The sequence below is a fragment of the Gymnoscopelus microlampas genome, assembly GCF_963454915.1.
Source record: "Gymnoscopelus microlampas genome assembly, chromosome: 15".
Taxonomy (NCBI): domain Eukaryota; kingdom Metazoa; phylum Chordata; class Actinopteri; order Myctophiformes; family Myctophidae; genus Gymnoscopelus; species Gymnoscopelus microlampas.
In genome coordinates, this window is record NC_139952.1 from 19083836 (window position 1) to 19110473 (window position 26638).

Consider the following 26638-nt stretch of genomic DNA (forward strand, 5'->3'; position numbering starts at 1 on the left):
AATTGGACCCATTTCAGGTGAAGGACTGTGTATGGTAATGTGTATTATACCCTTATGGTCACATGCTGCAGGGTCTGTGGGTGCATCCAGGCTGGGGGAGAGAATAGAAAGTGTCTGTGGCCAAGTGACCATCAGTTACATGTACTTTGATAAAACATGTTACCACTAATAATAGTTAATTTATAGATCTGTAGAAAATATACTGTAGTGCTTTTGTTCACAGTCAGGTGCTATATAACATGATGCTTTTGCCCACTCCTCTGCTCTTATGCATGTGTTCATGAATACATGTGCACAAAACACAAATCATGATATCTGTATATGAAGGTAAGGGGATGGGGAGCAGAACGTCTGTGTGTGTGTGTGTGTGTGTGTGTGTGTGTGTGTGTGTGTGTGTGTGCGTGTGCGTGTGCGTGTGCGTGCGCGTGTGTGTGTGTGTGTGCGTGCGTTGTGAGGGGGGCATTGTGGCACAGTTATCTTTGTGTGCCACATTTTAGTGGCATGAGTGAGTAATTTTGGTGTTTATATCACAGTGGACCAAAACAGGCAGCTTATGTGGCCCCACTTGTAACGAGTCCGACTGCTCCAGACGTACGCTTGCGCACACACACACACACACACACACACACACACACACACACACACACACACACACACACACACACACACACACACACACACACACACACACACACACACACACACGTGTACCAGTGGCGTGGCCTTGATGTGGGCTGTGTCTGCTCTGAGTGTATGCAGCTGCAGCCCAAGGCTGCTGTTAGAGAGGGAGAAGAAGACAGGAGGAATGAGAAAGGAGCGGAGGGAGCAGAGAGCGCGGGGTGAGAGGGAGAAGAGGAAGGGAGGAGAGGAGAGCTGATGAAGGGGGAAAAGATAGGACACGAGTGAAGAGAGGAAGAGGCAGGGGGAGAGGCCCAAAGAAGAGGGGAGCAGAAAAAGATAGGAGAGTAGAGAAGGAGAGAGGAAGAGGAGAGCTGAGGGAAGGAAATGCAGGGAGTGAGGCAGCAGGCGGAGGAGAGAAGGTGAAGATGAAGAAAAAGAAAGAGGGGGTGAGGAAGAAGAGAGGGAAAGCCACGGCATGAAGAGAAGATACTGAAAGCGGAATAGCAACCATTGACCACATTCACATGGCGGCCATTTTGCTCTTACTTCATACTCGCGGGGGTGGGATCTCCCGCCGTGTGAATGAATATTGGTCAATAGAATAGACACTGCTGGTGTCGAGTTGGATCAGAAATACTTCAGACTACACCACACAAATGACCATAAGAAAGACGTAAGATAGTGGCTGAGAGGAAGAGGCGGGAAAGGAGGTGAAGAAGCAGGAAGAGACGTGGAGAAGTGGTCTAGACGAGCAGAGCTATGTGGTGAAGTGTGGTAACAGTCACTGAGACAGGCTGGGAAGGCTGAATGTGGAAAATGTGACATGTTTTAGCACTGCAAGAGGGCCCCCATTTGAGGTTGTGTGTGTGTGTGTGTGTGTGTGTGTGTGTGTGTGTGTGTGTGTGTGTGTGTGTGTGTGTGTGTGTGTGTGTGTGTGTGTGTGTGTGTGTGTGTGCGTGTGCGTGTTTGTGTCTGTGCGCGCCTGTCTGTGTGTGTGTGTGTGTGCGCGCATGCGTGCGTGCGTGTGGGTGTGCATGTGCGTGCGTCTGTGTGTGTGTGTGTGTGTGTGTGTGTGTGTGTGTGTGTGTGTGTGTGTGTGTGTGTGTGTGTGTGTGTGTGTGTGTGTGTGTGTGTGTGTGTGTGTGTGTGTGTGTGTGTGTGTGCGTGTGTGTGTGTGTGTGTGTGTGCGCGCGTGTGCGTGTGTGTGTGTGTTTGTGTGTGTGTGCATAGTCTGCTTCTATACTAAAGGGAGTACCAGAAAAGTTCAGGCTAGGCCTTGTTGGACTAGTTATACCAGACACAACACCATGCCATCTCATGCCATACCAAACTGCACCCATAACACACCACACCACACTGCACCAATGCTGTGCCATACCGCACCATAACAAAACTGGCACCGGTTCTAAATGGTCAGTATTAATGGGATGTGTGATTAATACCGTCAGTATTATTGTCAGTGATGAATACAGTAGGCGAAGGACAGGTTTAATCTAAGTCTCAACCCCTGTAGAGACCAGGATTCTAGAACAGTGCAGATTCTGCAGAACCTTTGTCCTGTTCACATTCCTCATGCTTTCTTTATTTACTTGGTGCAGAAAAGCCTCAATGGTTGTGGAACATCCACATGGCATGTTGTCACATAAGCTTCACCATTCTGTGGTCACACCAACCTTTTTCAGTCAGCAGATCCTGGCTAAGGTGACGTATTCTATGTCATCAGTCTTGTTATGCCATTTTAAGAGGAAAACTAATTTTCCAAGCAAAGCTATAATATTCCAACAATGAGTTAAATGCCATGTTATTGTCTGACAATATATTCCTTCTATTGTAATACATATTTAGATTTGAGATTTTTAGCAAGTACATCAGCAAATACTTCTATCCACTAACTCATGATGAAGATTTCTTAGAAGGAAGCAACATGTCACCCTGTTTACATACAAGGCACTACTTGGCAAACTAGCCCTGTATTTGACAGAACTGTTAGAACCCAATACATCAAGTCATGGCACCAGATCTCAAGATAAGATTTTGCTGAAGGTGCCTACAACCAGTACTAAACTGTCAGGGAGATACAGCCTTCAGTGTATGCTCCATATATATGGAATGAATGTCAAGAAAAGTTGAAGTTAGATGTCCTTGTTTCTTTTGCTATTTTTAAAATATGTTTTAGCTGACCTTATATTAGAAGAAGGTCTATGCACCTGCTTGGTGTAATATTTGGTTTCGATATATATCATTTTGGAAACCTTTTTATTGTATTATATTTATGTGTACCTTGTTGTCTATGTCAGGTCTGTAAAACCATTGTTGTAAATGTTCTTTTTGTACACAGGGCGCCATTGAAAAAGAGTCCCTGGTCTCAGTGGATTTCCCTGAAATAAAGGTTTCAATCAAAGTAATAAGCTTACATTATATGATTGCAACTAAGAGTTACTAAAATAGCTGTCTATTGTTACCAAAGACATGTAACTGTAACCTAATGTGACCTCATGTTGTGGATGATGCACTGGCGCCATCTTGAGTTGAAAAAGACACACTCACATTTTCTGGATGTGAATGTGAACATATTCTAGTGGATATACCAACCACACCGAGATCCTTTGAATTTATTTATCATTTGCTTTATTTTTGGATACACCAGATTAAACTCACTTTCTCTCACTTCTGCTGAATGGTGAATTTTAAAAAAATGGTTCTCCAACACAGTCATTTTTCATTGTTGAATGAGCGTGCCTCGACTCGAGTGACGTTTGCAGCAACAATTACTGCATTGACTAAATAAGATAACATCTGTTTTAACTATGACCGTTCGTCGTAGTCTTCTCACTGAATGGACATCCCATGTTGGAGTGTTCCACAAAGGACAGAATAGACAGTTTGCTCAATGGTGCCATGACTGCCATCGTCAAACTAGGCACTCATTTATAAAGCCAACAATCGCTTGATTCATATGCACTGTACATAGTTTGTCCCTAAGATTCACCTCTTCCGTTCAGGGGATGACCTTGCAGAAAACACTCATCTCTACAGTCCACTGAGGGAGAAACATCAGTGACAAGCGTGATATTTTTATATGGTTTCTGTGGACACACTGAAATGCCTCTAGTAGACACACGATAAGTGAAGCATAGAGAAGGAACCCTGCATTGCTTTCAGCATAAAAGTGAATTGGACATTGATGTGTCTGTACTTGGTAAAAAGAATAATAAAACCGTTTGACCCTGCTGTCACTAATATATTTTCACTGCTCTTGCACATCAAGGTCCTGATCCTTTAACACTGAATGTAAAAATGGGCCTGTACACTCTCAGAGTGAAATAAACACTTAACCTGAGGGAAGTCAAAAGGTCACAACTGAACACTCCTAATTATTTGTACAGTATATCTTTAGATCTCCACCTGTATGTCTTGGTATACAGCAAGATGACCAATCCATTAGGGTAATACTTTGAGATCTCACAACTTTACCACCATCAAGAGTGGCACTGAAACTTCAGCCTGTCTGTCAGTCTATCTGTCTTTGTCTGTATTACATGGCCTAAGGGAATGCAGTTGACAGCTGGCATATTATAATGTATTGAAACTGTTTGTATAGACATAGCCTCTTAAGTGCTCTCAAATATCGACCTAATATGTCTCGATGTCTGTCTTCACAGTTTGACCCTCAGGCTTGGGGCAGGTGTGTGTGTGTGTGTGTGTGTGTGTGTGTGTGTGTGTGTGTGTGTGTGTGTGTGTGTGTGTGTGTGTGTGTGTGTGTGTGTGTGTGTGTGTGTGTGTGTGTGTGTGTGTGTGTGTGTGTGTGTGTGTGTGTGTGTGTGTGTGTGTGTGTGTGTGTGTGGACCATACTGTGCTGTCCCTCTGCCAGGTGGGCCCTCTTCCTGCTTATGTCACATGGGAGGGGCCTGGGTTCTGGGCAGGCTATAGCTAGCTTTATTTCCCTGGCAAATGTTGTCACCACAACCAGCCACAGTCCTCCCCTCCTCCTCCTCCTCCTCCTCCTCCTACACTCCTGTCCTCTGCTACAGTACATCCCTCACACCTCTTCTCCGTCTGTCACAAGTGCCACGGATCCCCAGAGGATAACATGTCATGGAGACCACGGGAAGACTGGCGCTCTGTATCTGCACTGCGCTGTTCATGCTAGCAGGTAAGAGATATGATTTGGGTTGTTTGTGGCTGGAGTGTTGAGCTTTGTTTTTTGTTTTGTTTTTATCATTGTTACTACTGAGTTACAGTTACTGTCACTATGGCTGCAGTGTTTGGGTTGGCAGCGGAGAGTGGAAGTTGGGAGTTTTCGAAGAGGAAGGTGTTTGTGGAGTGTTAGAATGAAACCTTCACTCTGAGCTGAAATATTTTGCCCATTTATGTTTGTTTGATTGGAGATCAGAGGGATGAGTGAAGCCGTGGGAACACCTGTATATTGAAGTTCCAATTGAACCGTAACAGTGCTCATGTACCTGAAGATATTATTGCTTGGATGTTTTGACTTCTAGGAAGTCTTGACAACAAAGTAATAAATAAATAAATCAAGTAGATCTTTCAATTATGTGGACATTTTAAAGTTGAATTTGATTACTTCTATCTACAGTATCTATCTATCTGTCTGTCTGTCTGTCTGTCTGTCTGTCTGTCTGTCTGTCTGTCTGTCTGTCTGTCTGTCTGTATTCATACCTATTCCTCTTGCTTGTAAAGTAATATATTGTAGGTATCTAGTCACTTCAGAACAAATTAAAACATCACCTAACGAAAGCATTTAGACTTAGAATACAATATTTTACTAGAGTCTTAGATTTATTTATCACTGGTTGCAAACACAAGACATAGGGAAGGAGTGAGAGGAAAGAGTGGGTCATAGCACGGCGACTCTGACTGGTCCCAACGTCCATCATGTGACCAAATAAACCCCAGACAAGATCTACAAACAGGGACTGTCCGTTTCTTTGATGTTTGTGTCATTAACCTCGCTTGAAAGACAGTGTTTGTCTTGTTATCAGTTGGAGAGGCGCGGGGGGACGTGGCATCTGATGGTGGCACATCACCATCTTAACACGCACTGTTTGACAGTATTTACCGTCCAAACAACTTGTCCGCATGTGAGGGCGCTGGGAGGCAGGTGCTTCCGAGTCCTTGTGTTTGGTTAACTTCTTTGAATTTGAGTGTGAGTCTGTCTGTATGTGTGTGTGTGTGTGTGTGTGTGTGTGTGTGTGTGTGTGTGTGTGTGTGTGTGTGTGTGTGTGTGTGTGTGTGTGTGTGTGTGTGTCTGCATGTGTATGTGTGTAGATTAGAAGATGTCCTCTTGCCTCAAAGCCCATTGTGACTATATGTAATCTCCTTATCACCACAACAATCCCTGTGCTGTTTGGGCGACAACAGTGGAGAAGCGGGTGCGACACACTCCTGCCTTTTCTGCCTATTCACCGCTTTGCTGATGTAAACAGAGGCACACTTCCGACAACAGGCACACACACACACACACACACACACACACACACACACACACACACACACACACACACACACACACACACACACACACACACACACACACACACACACACACACACACACACACACACATACACACACACACACACACACACACACACACACACCCCCCTACAGGCTGACACACTTAGACCTGCCTGCAGGCCTGTCGGGGTGAAGCGTGCCATGGGGCTGTTGGTGCTTGCATATATTATTTAAGACATAACACCAGCCACACAGTCAGTCTATTGTAATGGCTGACTTGAGCTGCACGTTCCCATGGGAGAAGACAGTGGACAGGCCACCATGAGAAGGCTAGGGGAGGGGGCTGAATCTGAAATAATACAACAGAGATTTCTTTTTTGGGGGGGATACAATGTCAGAAACGTGGTTATGAGGTTGAAGGGATGAAACTTCCCCAAAATTCCTCCTCCTTTACTTAACCCGTAGGCTATATACTTCATTGCCCAGAGTCCCCCAGGGGTCTAAACTAGGTCCTTCCCTCTAGTCACTTCACCTAAATTAGTTGATCAGTACAAGCTCACAACACATTGCAAAAATATTTATAATGATAACAGTACAAATGTGTTGTTGTTCAATGCTCACTACAACATTTTGAATTTTTAGTTTCAGTCTACAATATTCCCACTGACCTTGGGGAAATGTTTGATCAATTCTCCCACCACGACCAAGAGAAGATGAACAGTCAGAAATATGCAGTTAAGACAAGCGGGAAACTAAATAGGTGGACTAGAGAGGTGCCGGTAAAATGAGATGATAATGAGTAAAAAATACTCCTCCTTTGTCCACTTACCTGCTGCTGCTTAACTTGACCTGACAACCCGAACCCAAAACACCCCCCTTTCATCCACCCAACCACCCAGCTCCCTCCATCCTTTTCACCTCAAGCTGTCAAACGTACCACCTGCAAAATGACACCTCCATTGTGCCGGAACGTATTAGCGTTAAAACATTCAAACCAATAACTGCCAAATGAGGATTCATACGGCATCAAATGAACAATTCCGTTAAAGCACAATGTAAACAACCCTGTCGAAACAATGGTAGCTATTGAATACTGTTCTCCTGTTGTCCAAGGTGACTGTCTTCAGCCGGTGAGCAAACTCACCTGGCAACCATGGGGTTTGTAAATAGAAAGCTTGGTGTACAACAGTTAGCAAGCTCCTTCAGACAGCCCAAGTGTTTGTTTTGCAACCGGATGAAAAAGACAGGCCTAGTCTGTGTCTGCCAACGATGACAGAGGGATCTGGGTCAATATTAACTCATTACAGTTTGAATAGATTGCACAGGAAAACAGACATTCACCACCATATAGGCTACTACAGTATATAAATGCCTCATTTTTATCTAATGAACCAACTGCCTACTTAATGGCTTATAAACATATTACATATGTATAATGTATTTTAATCTGCTTATACCAATGTAAAATTATAGTTGTAAGAACTCATAGTATTATAATGGATACTCACAGACATTTTGGGCCAAGGATAGTGTATTATAATGATCATAGTTGTAATAGAGTATAATCATTTATAATGTATGATAACCACTGTTATAATACATTAGTGTGATTATTACAGTATAAGACACTATAAGTGGTATAATTGAAAGCTTTAAGTACAGTAATCACATTCCTGAAGGTGTAGGCTGAAACCTTTGTGTGTTGTTCTTGCATAAATTGATTTCTTTTTTGCTTAAAGCTCCCACTGACCACTTACAGTATAGTGAATTATAATCACACTCTAATACCTATAACAGTGTTATAATGCATTATAAAATTATTTATAATGCAGCCCCTGAAAAGAATGATTTGCCCAGAGGTAAAAATGGCCTTGGTGGTGCCACAACCACACTGCGCCAGCTGATTGTACCATTTTCTCCTCTGTCACTTTCCTGTCAATAAGGTTTTTAGATTCCGGTGTCTTTTGTTGAGATTCTGAATTCTGTGGATTTATTGAATGGCCTTCATGCCCTCCTTTGACAAAATATACAACACCAATTATGTATTATGGTACTTGACCTTATAAATCATTATAAAAGGCTTTATAATGTGTTATGATTGCATTACGAGTGCTTATAACGGTAATAGTTCAGTGTTATAAGCTGATTACAACGCATTTATACTTGACCTTAAGTCAATCAAAAATTCTTTGTAATGTGTTACGATAATGTGTTACAATATATATGAACTAATTATACAACATACAGTGTTATAAGCAGATCATAATGCATTATAGACATGGCATTCTACTCACATTTCTTGGTTATAATGTCAGTAGCCATTTATAATTAACAATATAAGCATTTGAAACATTTGTGTCACTTGTGTATTAGGTATTCTGAATTAAATGGTAATTCTACAACACCTTTATATTTTGAAAGATGCTATGTCAAGTAAAGGTGCACTGCCAAGTCATGGCTGGTGGCTATTCTGCATACAGGCCAAGAGGTGTCCCTTAATGAGAAACATTGGAGGCTTATGCAGGGAACACAGCGAGTGGTTCTTCTGCCCCCTGAACACACACCACACTGCACCTTGAGTGTTTGTTCATAATGAATCCTACTTAGGAAGCTATTAATGAGTAGTAGCGGTGTGTGTACCAAGCCACATGTGTTACCTGGGAGCTCCAAGCCAAAGTCCCCTGACTGAATGACTTACTGCATTAACAGAATCTACCCCCCCCCCCCCCGTCTGTTTTTCTTTCTTTCTTTCGTTGTATCGCTCGCTCTGCTTTTCACTCTCTTTTTACAATCTTCTTCTTTCTTTGTCAATTAGATGTCAGCTGTGAGTTCATCCGCGTCCTCTCACCAGTCCAGCATGGCGTGAAAGGGAAGTCCCTCCTCCTCGCCGTGGAGACCCAGTTCCGCTTGAGCGAGGCCGAGATCCAGGGATCGTGGTCTCACACCAGGCCCAGCGGTGCCAGAACCGTGCTGGTGACGTTCACCAAAGCTGCCACCATCGTCAACATGATGTACCACAACCACGTTGTCTTCAGAGAACCCAATATCTCTCTGCGGATCCAGAGCTTAACCCAGGCCGACGAAGGGGACTATCACCTTGACCTCAACATAAAGTTTCTGAACAGGACTGATCCTGTTATCAAGGTGGAGAGGACTGTGAGTGTTACAGTGGATGGTGAGTGAATAATATCATTTTATAGGTGGTGGAGGACATTTTTTTAAAACTTAAACTTAAATAAAAATCTTGGTTGAGAATCAATTATCAGTGTTATTGTCACATCACAGGGTTACATGTGTAAATCAGGGGGGTGAAATGCTTTTTTTCCCACTCCACTTCCATCCTGCACTTCTGCTGGTTAAGATCTTGTATTATCTGATATGTCTGATGTGATTTATTATGGTATGTGTGGATTTCATTATTCATAAAGAAACTGCAACAGTGCCATGGAAAACACTGCAGTTTACGGGTTCTCTTGTTCCTTTAGTTCCTGTCTCCACGCCTGTCATCAAGAAGAGTCCGTCACATACAGTTGTCGAGGACAAGGGGAACGTCACCTGGACTTGCTCTGTTGAGAGAGGAACCAGAATCGGGTTCCAGTGGCTGCGGAACAACACCCTTCTGGGTTCCAGTGACAGACACTGGTTGTCCCAGGACAACTCTACACTGGTGATCAGTCCAGTGAGGAAAGAGGACATCGGGCAGTACCGGTGTGTGGCCAGTAACCTGGTCAGCCAGAACCACAGCAGGACTTCAGCCCTCAATGTCTACTGTGAGTAGAATGATCACCAGCCCTTTTATTGACAAAGTACATTTGAACGTTCAAGGATTCTGACTAGGCTGCACATTAAAATCCTATGTGTTCATTTAACTCAGAGAGAGTACAAATATAATGAACAAGATCGTTTGACAAATTAAACACTATCCTTTAACATTAGAACACATTATGAATGGGAAACAAATTGGAGAACTAGAGTATGAGAAAATGTGAACTTCCCCTTTTTGGAGTTCTCTTTTTGCCTTTTCGTCCTCATCCTGTTTAACTCTTGGGAGTATTACCATGAGAGGTGGTAAATACTCGGGTTTGTTTATTTGCATCTAATTGTCTCCACCAGGCCGGACGCCCGAAGGCCGTCCCTCAGTGTGTCGGTGTGTCCGTCAGTCAGTCAGTCAGTGTGTCTGTGAGCGGCTAAGTTCCGGCACGTTGGACCAATCGGCACGAAACTTTTCATGCACACTCCCAGTAGGCCAAAGACGAACCTGCACATTTTTTCAAATTGGTCTCATGGTGGTGCTATAACCGCCCACTTCACGTTTGAACCACAAGTCGTACAATCAAATCTGTCAGATCTTTCAGATTCCATTCCAAAGATCGCGGGCCCTGGGTAGGCAATCTGGCCTGGTGGACACCTGCACTCCGAGGAGTGCACTTTTCTAGTTTAATTTGTTCTCCAATACAATTTTAAAGAAGATATTTACTTTTTACTCCAATACATTTCTCCATACCCCTACACTGGCATTCTAAGCCAATGAAAATAAGTGCATTTACTATCAGATAATTCATTTTGGTACAGTAGAGGTAATATGAGATTTCACTTTTATAAGTAATTTTCTACTGCGATATCTCAACTTTTACTCAAGTGTGGCTTTCAGGTACGTTTTCCGCCACTGATTAGATTACCCTGTAGGCCTATGTAAATCAGCATGAGGTGACTTCTTGCTGAGAACTGGGAACACGTGGCTGGTATTTGCATGGGTACACATGGATGACAGATACCCTCTGTTCTAGCATCACATCTACATTGTTCATGTCAGTGTGAGGTTACATGCAGTAACAGACATTTTACAAAGTGATCTTTTGGACACAATATGTTAATATTTGACCTTTAAAAAAAGCAAATATTATAGGTTGGTGGCTGAAACAGTTATTGCGTATATGACAAAGGTACAACTCTGCTTACTGTAGGCTCAACATAGTTGTCATAGGTTCGTACCTGACCCTAGACCTGTGCCAGTGTGTCACATGTCATTAAACTCCCTGTTTCCTGTCTAAAATGAAAAATGGGGGGGGGGAAAAACAAAAATCTCAATGGTCACAAACTGGCATTAACCTGAATCTGTTAGCAAGCTAGAAAAGCCAGATTTATTATTGTTAATGCTAGGTTGACATTTATTTGATTTTAGTTTAATGAATACATTTGAGTTTTCCCTCTTCCCGTAATGTGCCCTTTGAAACCACTTCTTTACTATATTTTGAACTTCATTCCAATGGAACTGGAGTGTTGTCTTTTTAGACGGAGCGTGGATTCACAAAACACACACCCAACTAGGACTGACTGGAAATTTTGTATGTAAGGACTGACTAACGTCACCCAAGAGCATGGCCTGTTTTATGAACATGTTCCATTTAGGACCAGGAACACATGAAATAAAAGCTGCATTGTTTATGTGTTCTCTCAGCATGCCATATTGTATCGCTGCTTCCAGTAAAGTCTCCCTTAAGCAGTTGTGAGTTTAAGCACATTTGGCTTATTAAACACCTGGAGACAGAGATGAGGGATTATAACGATGGAAGCTTTTAATACCATACATAAAGTACCTGTCCATTGTTTGCTGGATGGAATCTTTTCTTGGAAAGTCTGTGATGCCTGTGAATACCATCTACAGACCAACAGTAAAAGCAAACCACGCAGTTTTTAAGTACATCTCCCATTTACATTTTTAGACAGATTTCTAGATTGTACTATCAATGTCCTTGCTAACCACATTAACGCTAGCATTCCTATTCTGGGGCAAACATTTGGCAAAAATAGCAGATCTACAAGTTGTGAGCTTGTAGATTGTCTATTTTCGGGGAGAAGGAAAAAGAAGGGGCCCAAGCACAGATCCTTGGGAGGGCCCGTCAATTACGTATATAGGGTTTAAGTGGTTTAAGACCTGGAACGCATCTGTGTCACTTTAGATTTCTTTGGCTATTCAAAAATAGCAGATATACAAGCTCATAGCGCGGCACCGAGTGCCGCGCTACGAGCTTGTAGATCTGCTATTTTTGAAAAATCGTGAACAAATATTTTTTATATTTTTTTCAAAAAACTGTTAGGATTTAGAAAACATTTTAAGAATCGGACTCAGGCCTTAGTGGGTTAAGGGTATGCATCAGAAATAAAACAGTCTGCATAATGACGCTCTGTTACTGAACTGTAATGTCTTTCCTAACCCAGATGGTCCTTACAACCTGGAGGTGAACTCGGGCCAGGGCCTGCGGACCGGAGCAGTGTTCACAATCAACCCAGGAGAGCTGGTCTTCTTCGATTGCCAGGCAGACTCCAACCCACCCAACACCTATGTGTGGATCTCCAAGAGCCGCAACGCCACCCAGGTCATCACAGAGGGTCCCCGGCTGGAGCTACGGTCCTACCGATTGGCCCAGCCTGAGGATTACCTGTGCCGGGCGTTCAACAATGTGACGCAGAAGCAGGACGAGGCCCAGTTCACGCTGTTGGTGGCCAGCTTAGTGACAGGTGGGTGGAGACGGGAACGTGGCCAGAAGGAGAGGAGCGTTGGTGGAATCTGGGAATCACATGATGATGTCATGCCAAAAGCAGAAGGGGTTGATGAGAGAGTCAGAGAGATAGTTTGACTGTGATGAATACTAGCCAGGTTGGAGGCAGGTGGGGGTGGATGGAGAGATGAGAGAAAAGAGTGGATTGGATTGGATCAATCTGTGCAGTTTGGAGGCAGCACCTTGCGGTTTGAAGCCTCACAACTGTTTGTTAATCCAAATGACCAGAGACAGAATTGAATTATGAATGTGATTTAAGAGATATGGTTCATATGAATATTGCATTTTCCAGTCAGTTGCTAAGTAGCAGTCTCAGTGGTTTCTCGTAGGCTACTAAAGTCCAGTGCCTCTATGGGAAGGTAAACAGCGGCTAACAGCTGGTGTGTTTGTTGACCAAGTTTTATAGCATGCAGAGTTTCTGTGTATTCTGTGTGAGATTGATTTGTTGTCTTGGTGATACTGATGGCATACCACAATGACTACAGCTGATACTGGCTATATCATAAAAGGCTGTCATTGCAGTATTTTGCAGTCGTTGATGAAAGACAGGTTTTAAGTACTTATGTTGGCTCTGGAGACACAGTGAAGCCACAGAGAACAGATGTAACAAATGTGTCTTGAAAGGTGACAGAGGATGAAAAAGAGAAAGCAACGTCTGTTAGCTAGATTATGAGTCTGCTTAGAAAAGCAGAAGTCAACAAAGCATTGGTTTTCAATAACATTCATTATAGCAATGTCAGGAATTGTGGTTTGACCTTCATGCAACACCTCTTGTAAACCATGTAGTCCTACCCATCCTAGCAGCACCGCAGTAGGAAACACAGGACAGATACATTTAAGCTTGAAGAGTGAAAATAAAAAGGAGTTAAGAGGTACTAACATAGAGGAACTAGAAATAAGATACCAAATACTAAATAGGAGATTTAAAGTCTGATCTGTCCGTCTGCACTTGGACCGACCAGGATTTGCATGATGTGTGAGCTATTAACAGATATACGTAAATATAATTGTAGTCAAAGTATCAATGAACAGTCTATCATCAGTAGTAGGATGGATAAATATGTACTGTCAAATATGTAGGTGCTTCTTGTATGGACTTCATAATAAGCAATGAAGTGTTTCAGATCATAATTATGATGCTTTCACATTAGGGACTCTTAGGGTCCATGGCGGGCCAGTATCCGAGTAGCCTACACTTGACCCCAAAGTCCAGTTCATTAGAATCAGAATCATTAGTGTGAACACTGTTTACTGTACCGATATGGTTCAAGCAGGTTTCCAAAGTGGGTGCCATGGCCCAGGGGCACAGGGGGGTGCCAGCGGGGCCAGTCCAACCCAATCCAGTGAAAATAGCAGATGTGCAAGCAGTGTGTTGCCGTATGACACATTGTTGTAGATCTACTATTTCCGCACGCACGCACGCACACACGCACACACGCAGGCACGCACACTCAGTGTGTGTGTCTGTTTTGCCAATGGGGGGGCTGCAGCCATGAGGCTATGGCTATAATAGGGGTCCTTGGCAACGGAAAAGCTTGGGAACCCCTGTACTACCGTCATAACTAATATGAAAACATCCTTGTTTTGTTCCCAGGCAAAGAGAAGCACATTCAGGAGAGCAACCCTGTATCTCCGTTGGCAGCCATCACTGTCTGCTCTCTGTTCATCATTGGCTGTATGCTGCTGGTTTACCTCCGGAGAACCTGCCATCCCAAGAGCGGTGAGTTTTAGTTTTAATACAACTGTATTGTGGATGATGGTTTGAATTGCAAAGACCATTTAGTGGGTAGAATGTGAATCTTGAACCTTGTTTGACAAGTCAACTGGTATGAAAACGACCACAGTTTTCTTATGGTAAGACTAACAGCTGCCACAGTTAGCGCCTTTGATGTTGACATTTATTATCAGTTAAAGGGAACCAGAGCCAAGACACAGTGACATGGTAAATAGAAACTTTCCTGTTTCTAATCCCTTCTCTCTATCTCTCTCTCTCCCCTTCAATCAACAGTGATCATGAGCATCTACAATCGGTAAGATCCCAACTGAGCCCTGGCCATACATAGTTAATACAACTATAGTGCATACTATGCTGTAATTACACAAGACATTTTAATTAACTGCTTTGTTTGTCTCTCTGTTGCAGGCCGCTAACAGAGCAGAAACGGCCACATCGTTCAGGTAAGCTGTTGCTTGCTAGCTAACCTGTGCACCTGTGATAACGCCACATTCCAGTCTGCTATTAAAAGCACTCCTGTGTATCTAGCCTAGCTTGTGTAAACAATAGGCTACTCCTCATAACAAAGTATCTCTGCACCTCATAACTTATTTGTTAACATAGGGTAATTTTAATAAGCATAGTTGTTGCCTTGTAAAGACATAATATACTATTATGTAGCCTAGTACAATAACCCTCTGTCACATTTACATTTAATCGCAGCATATTTTCTGAAGCGTTCAGTTAATGACTCAATAGCTTGTTTTTTCCCCAAAACTCAGTAATTCTTAATAAAATAGTCTTGGGGTTTGGTTTGGGTCTCAAGGATACCAGCTGAAAAGAAAGTCTTGGGTTTGGCCTCATTACATACAAGGTTAGGGCTAATTTAGACCTTGTCACACAACCCTGTCGCTTGATGAAAATTGATATTTAATCGAACAACATGTGACAAAGTATAAATGAGGCTTTGCTGTAGCCTACAGCTTAACACAGTACAGTAGCTAAGTGGTCTAAGTGCTCCAGATAACTTGTCATTAGCGAATGGAAGTTCACTGACATTGGATCACTTCTGTCAACAGGTCATGAGGATGCAACTGAGGATTTTGGCATCTATGAGTTTGTCTCCATCCCTGGTAAAATGGAATCCACACAGGTATTATTATTTTGTTGTGGATTCAGCAATAGCTTTGTTTTTAGTCCAGTTTTCATGGGTAGTCTTACTCTCCATCTCCTCTTGTCGTCTAGGCATCATGCAGATCTCTCGCCCGCCTAGAGACAGTTCAGGATCTCCACATGACCATCTATGATGTCATCAGGCATGTTCCTGAAACCCCCACCCAGAGTTTGCTGAAGTGACTTTCAAACAGAGACGTGAGACGCAGCCTATCACTAGTTTGTACTCATGAGACTCTTACAGTATGTAGCAGGTGTCTCTGTTACCAAAGCCTGAAGCACTTGTTTCAATTAACCTCTTTTTGGCACAAAGGATGAGGGAGTTTTATATGGGCATCCAACCTGATCACGCACTGTTATTGCCCTGATTTTTGCACGGATGTTAAATGTCTTTGGTGGACATCATTGTGAGCTTATGGCTTGATGTTTGTGTAATAGTATACCAAATGCTAAAGCCATCTTAAATTGTGCCTGTTGTCCTTGCAAGTTGTTGTTCATATGCCTTGTGTTGCATTGTGCCCGCTGCAAGCTGGCACTCTTCCTATGGCCTACTTATTTCAAATATTTATTTAATTTAAAATATGAGAATTTTATTTGTTATCTAAGCACAGTGAGTATTACAAAAATATTTAAATTCAGTGATTCTATTCTGAGCCTTCCCGTTTTGCAGGCGTTTGGAACAATGCATTTTATACTGCATGGAATATAGGGTACAGTAAGAGGGTACCGATGAACATGGTGTCAAAATGTAAATATTGTATAATGATTTATACTGCAGATTCTCTATGGATTTCCTATGCATCTACTTAAGTATTTTCACTGGATATGTTACTGTATCTATGAAAAATGTGTCTTTATGAATGTAGCAGTTCTTCATTTCAACAATATTTCACCAATATTGTGTGAGGGACAACGGATCCTGTTTCCTAAGTTATTGTACAGTTTCCATTTACATGTGTGCTTTTTGTATTTGAATAAACATTTATAATAGTTTGACACTGTGAGTCAACGAAAGTCGTTATTTCTGGCGACCAACCAAAAGCTAATGCTTGCCTTTATTTGAGATGAATTAATGAAACAGTATCAGCGCTTACTTATTACAATCCACAAGTCAGATGGTGATAGATTTTGGCTGTGGATAGTAAATCTGTCCATCTTACTAACACGTTGAGCAGTAGCCAGCCTGTATTAACCCATTAAGACCTGGAACGCATCTGTGTCATTTTTAGATTTCTTTAGGCAATTCAAAAATAGCAGATATACAAGCTCATAGCGTGGCACCGAGTGCCGCGCTATGAGCTTGTAGATCTGCTATTTTTGTAAAATCGTGAAAATGTGTGCAAATCTTTGAATATATATGTATTTTTTAAAGCGTTAGGATTTAGAAAACATTTTTTTCATCTGCCTCAGGTCTTAATTAAAAAAAATAGGATGAAATTAAGAGTCTATAGCAACAGTTCATCTGCACACCATTCTATGAATACCATGAATGTATCAGTTTGAAAACTTATGCAAAAGTCAAGGACTTCTCCTGGCAGATGCAGTCTTGTGTGTGTTGCTGTGTTGCTTGTGTAGCTACTGGGGGGTGTAGAGAGGGACTGACAGACGGATGGTTATGCATGTGGCAGAATGCCCTCCACCTGCTCCTGCTGATACCTGGTCCCAAATAGATGCAACCGTGTGTGTGTGTGTGTGTACAGTATGTGTGTGGGAGGGAGAGAGGGACAAGGAGAGTGAAAAAGACTGTCATATCTGGACTGGACTGTTCATTTACTGTAACTCTGAGAGTGTAAAAATGGACCTGTAAGGGTATGTTTTAAATGAACACTCTAGAATGTCCTGTCGGAGAACAGAGATTGCTCTTGGTGTTTAAAATGCCATACGATTAGGATTAGTGATTCGTATTCCAGCAGCACTGAGATATGGGTTTAAAAATGTGAGCAAATGACCTCCAAAAACTAGCTGCCTGCTTGCTATTCCAGACCAAGCCATAGCAAATCATATAGTAGATTGGGTTACATTCAATATGGATCTTGACTTTCGTCATGGCATCATGTCGCTGTAATTCTTTCAGTACATAGATGGTTACACTGCAGGGACAAATGCTAGACTGGGTTATTATCAGTATTTATTCTTTCTCATTGTTAGGGTGAGCCTTTGCTGCCTAACAATCCTGAAGTTTATTAAGTCTGGCAGTAATTATAGTTTGCTCTCCTGGCCAGTTGAGATCGCTGTGTGTTTAAAGTGGTATCTCCTGGCAGGGGTTGCCATCTGTTCCGTCTCAGTGTATGCTTTAAGGGAGGCTCCACACTGTGGATGGCTAACAAACAACAGTAGAGTAAATCCACCCAAGGAGAGTTTTGCCTCGCCTTCATTTGACTGGGAAATAACCCCAAGGCATCATTAAACAGGAACTAGAGCCCACTGAGCCTGATGTCTGGGGCATTCTGCCTGCATTCAGCCAAGAAGTGCTCAGAATAGCGCCCAAAGGGGCAATAATTAGAAAAAGAGCTCAATAGATTTGCTTGGCCCTTTACATAATTGTTTTTCAAATTAGACAAGATTTTGGAGACATTTAAAGTTGTTTGGATGAGACTTTGCAGTAAGTAATACGATAATAAATTTGATCCCCAGGGGGACATTCAGGTGTCATAGCAGCAACATATCTTCACTCTATCAGAATGAATAAACACCTATTGTCAATGCAACATGTGAAGACAATCAACAGTTACTCACTGTTGATTGTCTTCACATGTTGCATGAATATAACAATGCTCTCAAACAGTTATCCTGACAGTACTGTATCTGTCAAGGTTCTAATCTATAATGTACATCCATGTGCAAGTGTGCCACAGTCAAAGCAGGAGCCAAAGCAGGATGATGACGTAATTGTTGATATTTATAATAATATTATAAATATCAACAATTATAAAACATATAGACATATATATAAAACATATCTAATATATTATATCAGATATGTTTTATAACTGTACTTAGCAAATTGCTATAGAGAGAAATAAATGTGTAATTCAGGAAATAATTAGACATTCTAATTATCACCTACTGTATTTACTGCCATTATATACTTATAAATATAAATATACAGCACAATAAATGCATGCACATTTAAATGTAATTGACTTGTGTCTGCTTCATTATCAGGTTAAACTGCTACCACCAAGTGGCATGACAAATAATAGCAATATGTTACCTTTATTTTATAACAAATGCATTAACTGAAAAAAAAAAGGCCTATAGTTTAAGTTGTTCAACTCATGATTATCTGCATTTAAATGTATGTTGTTGTTATTATCAAACAAAACAATTGAATAAAAAAGAAGCACTACTACCGTTCACTCTAGTTGAAACTACACCTCCCATGATGCACTGCGGCCGTTCCGGTTCCTGTATCAGTCACGTGATGTTTAACCATGGCTTCCTTCTCGTAGTGTTATTAGACCGTTGACATCTAAACAAACCTGCCGTACATTTATTGGCTTTTAACACTGAATAGCCTTTTGATTCGCGATGCAGAAGATCAAGTCGCTGATGGCCCGCCAGGTGAGAGAAACAACAGACTCCCTCTCTGACAGATGGAGCATCATCACAGCCATGCTAGCTTCGCTAATGTGACAGCTCGTTTCCTTTACAACAGCAGAGAACATAACATACAGCTGTTTGATAACAGTGATACCTCAAAGACTCAACACAGATCAGCGTTGTCCGGGTTTACATGCAGAACAGATTCCCGCCCTTCATTGATCATGTTTTTGATCTTATTGTTATTACTAAAATATTTTTAAATGTAAAGCACGTTGGGCTGCATTTGATGTCATGAAAGGTGCTATACAATTAAAATGTATTAATATTATCATTAATATTATTATTCATGAATCACGTCGCATAAAGAGTTATCCAGTCATGTTGGGCTTATCATTAGCCATCCTCAACAACAGGGGCACGACAATGGGAAATGTGGGCGGTCATAGAAGTTCTCATCTTGCACAGTAACACTAGACAGCCTGCCCAGCAGACATGTTATTGAGGACCACTTTTCAGAAACATGCTTATTATCACTTCCATTCATGTGTAGTACCTGTCCTGTTATGCAGGAAGGAAGCTCTGCGCTCGAGCTGATGAATGTAGTAGCTTAAAGATGTCCTCGTGATTTGGCTTATTTATTGTGATTATATATGATTATAACATCTAGATTGTGAATGAGATATGATCGTAACAAGTGGATTGTGTTATTAACAGGGCCTGAAGAGCCCTCAGGAGAGCATGGCTGACCTCAGTCCTGTGGAAAACCTGCGGATTCCAAGCAAGGTAAGCTTCCAGAAAAGGCTTAAAAATAAACATGTTTCGTTGTGTTCCACAATGCTGGGATTTCATTCAGGGAAAGACCTGCTTGCAATGCAACATCATCACAGCAGTTTGATGGACTAGCTGTTGACTTTCATACCTTGTTGACATCACAGTGCACAGCTGGTACAAATCAGCCCAGCACTTTGGTGTTATTCATTTATTCTATTTGGTGTCCACATTCTTACATCTTCCAGTGAGTGGTCTGCCTCATTGTTAGCTTTGACTGTGTGTTAAGGCTTTCTTTATTGTCATACATGTGTGTTCTGCAATTTCCTATTAGACTACACTATGTTGATTGATTGATTGATTGATGTACTTTATTTAGTAAGACATGAGAACAACAGTACATGGAAGTACAAATTCACAATACAAGGTCTACTAAACTGGAAGACTCATAAAAGCACTGAGCTTGTTTCAAATGAGTTCCCCATGCACACAAATCATGATGTGCCGTATGTATAGCAGCATGTTCATTCGAGACCTGTTATGTTGGGTTCTCTCTGCAACCAAGTGCTTTTTGTCTCGTATGAACTCTTATTTGGTTAGCAAAATGTTTGTGAAAGGCTGCCTGAGTGTGAGGTAGATTCGTTGTCAATATGATCTGTAGAGGAAGACAGACAGATCATAGAAAACAGTTTAAGACACGTGTGGCATTTTTCATTGCATATAATTAGATTAGTCAACTGACTTAATGATTGACACTTCATTCAGGGTCAGAAGCAGTTCTATCTGGACTGCTAGTGTCGCTACTCACTGCTCACTACACGTTTAGTTACACCAACATACCGATGGGAATGACTCAGAGTTAGTGGGCTTTTTATGTTCAAGTTCAACTTAATTGTCATGTGTATTATAATACTTTGAAATACTTATGTGCTCTGGCTTTCTGGGCCTTAACACAAAGCACACAACATCCCAAAAACTAAATAACAAATATAACAAAAACAGGACGTTCACACACTGGAAACAAGGGCTTTTTGTGTTATCATTTTAACAATCATTGTAAACCATACCTCTGTACAATTTGCATACTGTTAATAAAGTAAACCACACTACAGACATGCATAGACGATGTACTGTACACAGTGCACTTGCACCTATATGTAGTATACACACATCATATACAGTACAGGATAACGTTACATACAATAACAATGTGCTGTTCAGCAACTTGACTGCCTGTGGAAAGAAACTTACTGAGACAGACGGTATCATGTGTTGTATCAGTGTTATGCCAACTATTCAATTTAAAACTATTACATAGCTCTCTTTAACCATATCGGTCACATCATACACATTTCTGGGTTCCTGGAGTACAGCATTAAACGCCAACCCCCAACCCCCCAACAAGCATGAGATACGGGTAAAGGGTCACCCTGCCGCAACAAAATATGCATTTAAGAAGAGGAGGGTAATCAGTCATGGCGAGTCACAAGAAGTAATTTGTCATTAGCCACTTGTGTGAGATCAATTTATCAAGAGGCCAGAACAAACTAGAAGGTCAGTCACTGAGAGCTCTACTCTGCTAACATTCAAGCTTGCTTTGACTTTGCGCTGTACGTTTGACCTTCTATTAATGCAGCTGACTAGACGTTGGAAGGTGACCAACTCCATTTATCCACAGTTCTGGGTGATACCCAGCTAAGTCAACCCATTAAGACCGGGAACGCATCTGTGTCATTTTTTGATTTGAGCTATAAAAAAAAAACATTATTTTACACTTTGGCTATTTTTGAAAATGTGTGCATATATATATATATATATATATATATATATATATATATATATATATATATATATTATTTTAAAGTGAACATTTGTAACTAAAATCTTTACTTCTGTGGGCTCCCTGGAACAAACTATTTTGAGATATATATGTATAATTTTGGGGGTCCTTGACAATTATGAAAAAGTTTGAGAACCACTCATATAGCAACATAAGTCTTTTTTACAAGACTGTTGGGATTTAGAAGACATTTGTAGAACCGGCTTCAGGTCTTAATGGGTTAATCCGTCTGGACGTTGAATTTCTCTACTTGTTCAGATACCGTCTTTGATGGCCACGTGTGTGGGTTTCATTAATGCGTGCCGGTCATGTGGGAAGAAGGAAATCTTGCTCTTTGTCACTGATATTGTTTGGATTTGTCACTCAAAGAGGGTTTCTGTGGAATTTTCACTTGATAAGCCTAGTTGTCATGGGTGTGTCTTGTACTTGGTGACACTTTCTGCAAATCATTAGTCTGGGGAGAACTTATCTGTAATTTCACCTGTAAGAGTTGCAGCATATGCAGGTAATAGGTAGAGGTTTGAAAGCTGGGCCCTTCATCTGAGACCTAACCCATTAAGACCTGAGGCGATTCTTAAAACATTTCTAAATCCTAACAGTTTTTTGAAAAAATCGAAAAAGAAAATCTTTTCACGATTTTTCAAAAATAGCAGATCTACAAGCTCATAGCACGGCACTCGGTGCCGCGCTATGAGCTTGTATATCTGCTATTTTTGAATAGCCAAAGAAATCTAAAGTGACACAGATGCGTTTTAAAATATCGTATAATCTTTTGTTTTAATAAAAGCATCATGATTGTTGATAGTCTCTTAACCCTTTTTCCTCCACGAGTATAAAATAAATCCACAAATTCCTACCTTTTTATCTCCAAAGTTCCATCAAGATCCCAAAGTTGACATATGACTACTATTACTTGTTCAGAGCAGTTGGTAGAAGCTTTGGTTTACTGTCTTGTTCCCAGGGTCACTTTTAAAGAACATGTGGCTGTTGATGATGGCCATTTTTGGATGTTTTTGGGATCAACTTGTGACTTTGTGGGAGTGGAACAATTCCTCTGGGCAATGGGACTGTTACCTAGTTGTCATAAATAGAGCCCGACCGATGCCAGATTTTTGGGTCCGATGCCGATGCCGATTTTGAGAATCCTGGACCACCGATTGCCGATGTTTTTGACCGATATTTTGTAATTAAATAAAATAATAAAATTTTTTTTTCAAAAACGTATAAACTTAGTTTTTTCATTAAAGTTAAGAATACAAGATTGAGAACATTTAAATAAAATGCAATCACATTATTACAAATAAACATGAATACAATTATTTGAAAACTTTAGTTACTAGTCACTTTGTAAATTTGAATTATTAATATTATTACTAAACATACATTAACCACAAGTCTTCAGCCCTTTTTAAACTTTGGCTATTTGCAGTGGTGGAAAGTAACTATAGTACATTTACTAAGTTACTGTACTTAATAAAATTTTGTACTAGGTATTTCTACTTCACTTGAGTATTTCCAATACTTTTACTTCTACTCCACTACATCTCAGAGGCAAATATTATACTTTTACTCCACTACAATTATTTGAAAACATTAGTTACTAGTTACTTTGAATATTTTGATTATTATTACAAAACATACATTAATCACTTCAGCCCTGTATAGGGCCATTTGAAAATCACCGATCTACAAGCTTGTAGATCTGCTATTTTCAAAATATTTTCATACATTTGAGAACTTGAAATTGATTGAAATTTGATGCCAATACTTTTGTACTTTTACTCAAGTACATTTTGAATTCCAGACTTTTACTCGTAACAGAGTATTTCTATATTGCAGTATTGATACTTTTACTTAAGTAAAACATTTTAGTACTTTTTCCACCACTGGCTATTTGAAAATAGCAGATCTACAAGCTCACAACATGTTGCTATGCAGTGCATTGTGAGCTTGTAGATCTGCTATGTTCAAAACATTTTCATACATAATGATAAGGGCTGTAGTGCACTTCTAAATTTAGGTTTTAGTCAATCAATTGATTTAGTTTGTTTTCATATTACATTGACACGACGCTGTCACCGCATCCTGCAAGAGACGTGCCCATACAGAGCCCGTGCATCGATTGGTTGTGAAATCGCCCTGACAACCAAGAACAACCAATAAAACCCACAACTGTCCCTTCGGACTATAGGATCTATTCTAAACTATGGGATTCTAAAACTTGAGCGTCGAGTCCCTCAGACTTGAGGCTTTGAGCACAACACAACTGTGTCCTTGTATTTTAGTTATGAACAAAGTCTTGCTGAGAGCAAAATGAACGGCCCAAGGTAAGGGTAATGCTTTACAAAGTTGTAAGAGGAATCCCTTCATCTGACTGACTATCTTGTCCGCGTCTTATGAAAAGTGAAAGTTAATGAAACTCGCCCCAAATCACGCTCACCCCCATTCTTTTTCGTGGACCCACGGTTCTTGCATTTGTTTGATGATAAGGTTAGAACATAGTTTTAATGGGGTTACGTTTAGAAATAAGGTTAGGTAGGTTTAGGCATAGTTTACTGAAGTTACGTTTGTGAATACCGCCGGATTTGCTCCGGGGCGATTGTGTTTTAGGGCGACTGTGTTTTGGGGCGAGAGTTTTGGTATTCTCCGTGAGAGTCGGGTGCGACTGCCAAGCAGCACTCCTCCGCTCAGAAACAGCGTGGAGATGTTAAATTAACGTCTCAGACAGACGTTAATATATATTTATTTAGGGATATACAAGTAGCTTAGAAGATTTTAGTAGCTTATGCCCAATTGCCCATAAAAATATATAGGCTACCTAACCGTTGCATCATGATCCATACATTAACAATGAGCCTCGCGTCGAGTCATTCATATCATTTATTAATTCATTGAGCTTATAGGTCTCTCTGGAAGGCATTGTAGTGGTAGATAACTTTAATCTCACTCAGTATTATTGAGAGATTGTTGAGAAAAACAAGCAATCTTTGTGGAGTTCTCATAAATAAATATAAACACCTTTACCGCAGCTGCGCAGCAATTTCACAATCAGTGAAAATATTAATGACAAAAACATCGGAACATCGGGGGAAATAATGACCGATGTCCGATATTGACATTTGGGTCAAAAATGACCGATACATCGGGCTCACCGATGTATCGGTCGGGCTCTAGTCATAAACGATTGACCGATTCAACAGAGCTGCATCCGATTCCTATATACCAAGACAAGTGTAGCCTGCAACTTGTGAACACACAGCTCATGAAAATGAGCATTTAGGCAGGTTTGTGCCACGCAAGGTTTTTATTTAACTTCTAGGCTGCTGTTGGTTAACCAGCTACGGTACTTGAGTCAGAAGAGGAGGGCTGTTTCTATGTTTGTAACAAACTGCTCAGCAGATGTGATTCCAAAATCATATACTGTAATGATGCCACTTACAAAAGCACATCTGCAGTCCCCTGGGTAAATAAAGGTAAAAAAAAAAAATCTACAGGCACTTATCATGAGGGACCAGGTATGTTTTCGGTATAATACACCTTGGCTGTTGTGGGGATTGAAAATGCTATCTTATTATCTTTCAGTTATAGTATGGCACTCTAACCTCTCAGGTGCTATGCTCCCCAATTGTAATCCAATAAAGTAACACACACCTCATGTTTTGTATCACAAGGCAAACACCAGACTGTTATTTATCGCTCAAAGCCACCCGTTGACACAGATTTCAGTATTGTATCCTAGATAAGACTACACCTGCCATGTATTCTCCTATTGTAATAGGAACCAGTTTATAAACCATTGGGACTGTCTCCAGGAAGTTCTGCATGTGTTCAGGGGGAGAGATATCACCCTGGCTTCTGATAAGCAATAGCTTGAGGTGGCTAAACTGGATGCACAGTAATAAGACACCCTGCTTTTTAGGACTATGTGCTGTGTGCCGTTTTACTTTCTAGAATCAGGGCCCCAAGACTTATGCTGTGTTTTTATTTATGATTGCTAATTCTTCTTCTTTTGCAATTATTGACACAGGACAGAGGGCATGATATGCCACATTGTTTTGACAGCCAGACCAAAACACAGTCTATTCAGTAGATATGTGCTACTACGGCTGTGCAGTATCGATATTTCATCAATATCGTTATCGTGATGCGAGACTAGATATCTCGTCTTGGATTTTGGATATCGTAATAATATTGTGATATGACCAAAGTGTTATCTTTTCCTGGTTTGAATCACTTAAGCCCTATTTTATATTTTCAAATATCTTCACGAATATTATAATCTTTTCCATAAATAGTGAAAATAGGTGATCTAAAAGCTCTCACCTTGTGAGCTTGTACATCTGCTATTTTACCTATTTTTTATGTTTGAAAATGTGTTTGTCACAATATCGATGTTGTGATATTTTGTGAAAAATATTGTGATATTTGATTTAGTCCATATTGCCCAGCCTTAATAAACAAACACATAAGCATGCTGCTCTAGAGGACCCACGTGTCTCCTCCTGTGAGTGTGGACTGCAAACACAAATCTGCCATCAGTCAAAACATGGCTCTTATGATTACACACAGACCTGTTGTTGCAGCACTGGAGATTGAGTGAAATTGAGTGAAGTCCAGCTTTATAAATGTAAACTAATAAAAAACAGTTGAACAAATGAAGTCCACCGCCAAGTCGGTCCGTCTGTCCGTGGTTCTGCCTGTGAACAGCTCATCTCGGTCTGTCTAGTAACATATTATGGTAAATCGTGTCAAATGCAGCACTGAGGTCTAGTAATACTCATTTGGCCACTGTCTGTATTTAAGTGGATGTCATTGAAAACTTTAACAAGAGCAGTCTCCGTGCTGTGGTGTGGTCGAAAACCTGACCGATTGAAGATATCAAGGCCATTTTTTAGGGTTAAGAACTTGTTCAGATGTTGAAATAGTAAATTAATTTAGTTA

At 40.9% G+C, this 26638-nt stretch overlaps 2 protein-coding genes across 2 annotated transcripts in view; both read left to right on the plus strand.

Moving 5' to 3' along the window:
• Positions 1 to 16539, plus strand: part of hepacam2 (HEPACAM family member 2) — an 18082-nt gene extending 1543 nt beyond the window's left edge. The window contains exons 2-10 of the mRNA XM_084080101.1: positions 4688 to 4774; positions 8912 to 9271; positions 9582 to 9866; positions 12316 to 12615; positions 14251 to 14376; positions 14665 to 14686; positions 14800 to 14834; positions 15450 to 15523; positions 15616 to 16539. Of these exons, the coding sequence (XP_083936227.1) occupies positions 4717 to 4774; positions 8912 to 9271; positions 9582 to 9866; positions 12316 to 12615; positions 14251 to 14376; positions 14665 to 14686; positions 14800 to 14834; positions 15450 to 15523; positions 15616 to 15726 (1371 nt within the window). The 5' untranslated portion in view covers positions 4688 to 4716 and the 3' untranslated portion in view covers positions 15727 to 16539. The remainder of the gene's footprint in view (positions 1 to 4687; positions 4775 to 8911; positions 9272 to 9581; positions 9867 to 12315; positions 12616 to 14250; positions 14377 to 14664; positions 14687 to 14799; positions 14835 to 15449; positions 15524 to 15615) is intronic.
• Positions 16540 to 18975: 2436 nt separating this feature from the next.
• Positions 18976 to 26638, plus strand: part of vps50 (VPS50 subunit of EARP/GARPII complex) — a 192526-nt gene continuing 184863 nt past the window's right edge. The window contains 2 exon segments of the mRNA XM_084079678.1: positions 18976 to 19107; positions 19804 to 19872. Coding sequence (XP_083935804.1) covers positions 19075 to 19107; positions 19804 to 19872 — 102 coding nt within the window. The 5' untranslated portion in view covers positions 18976 to 19074.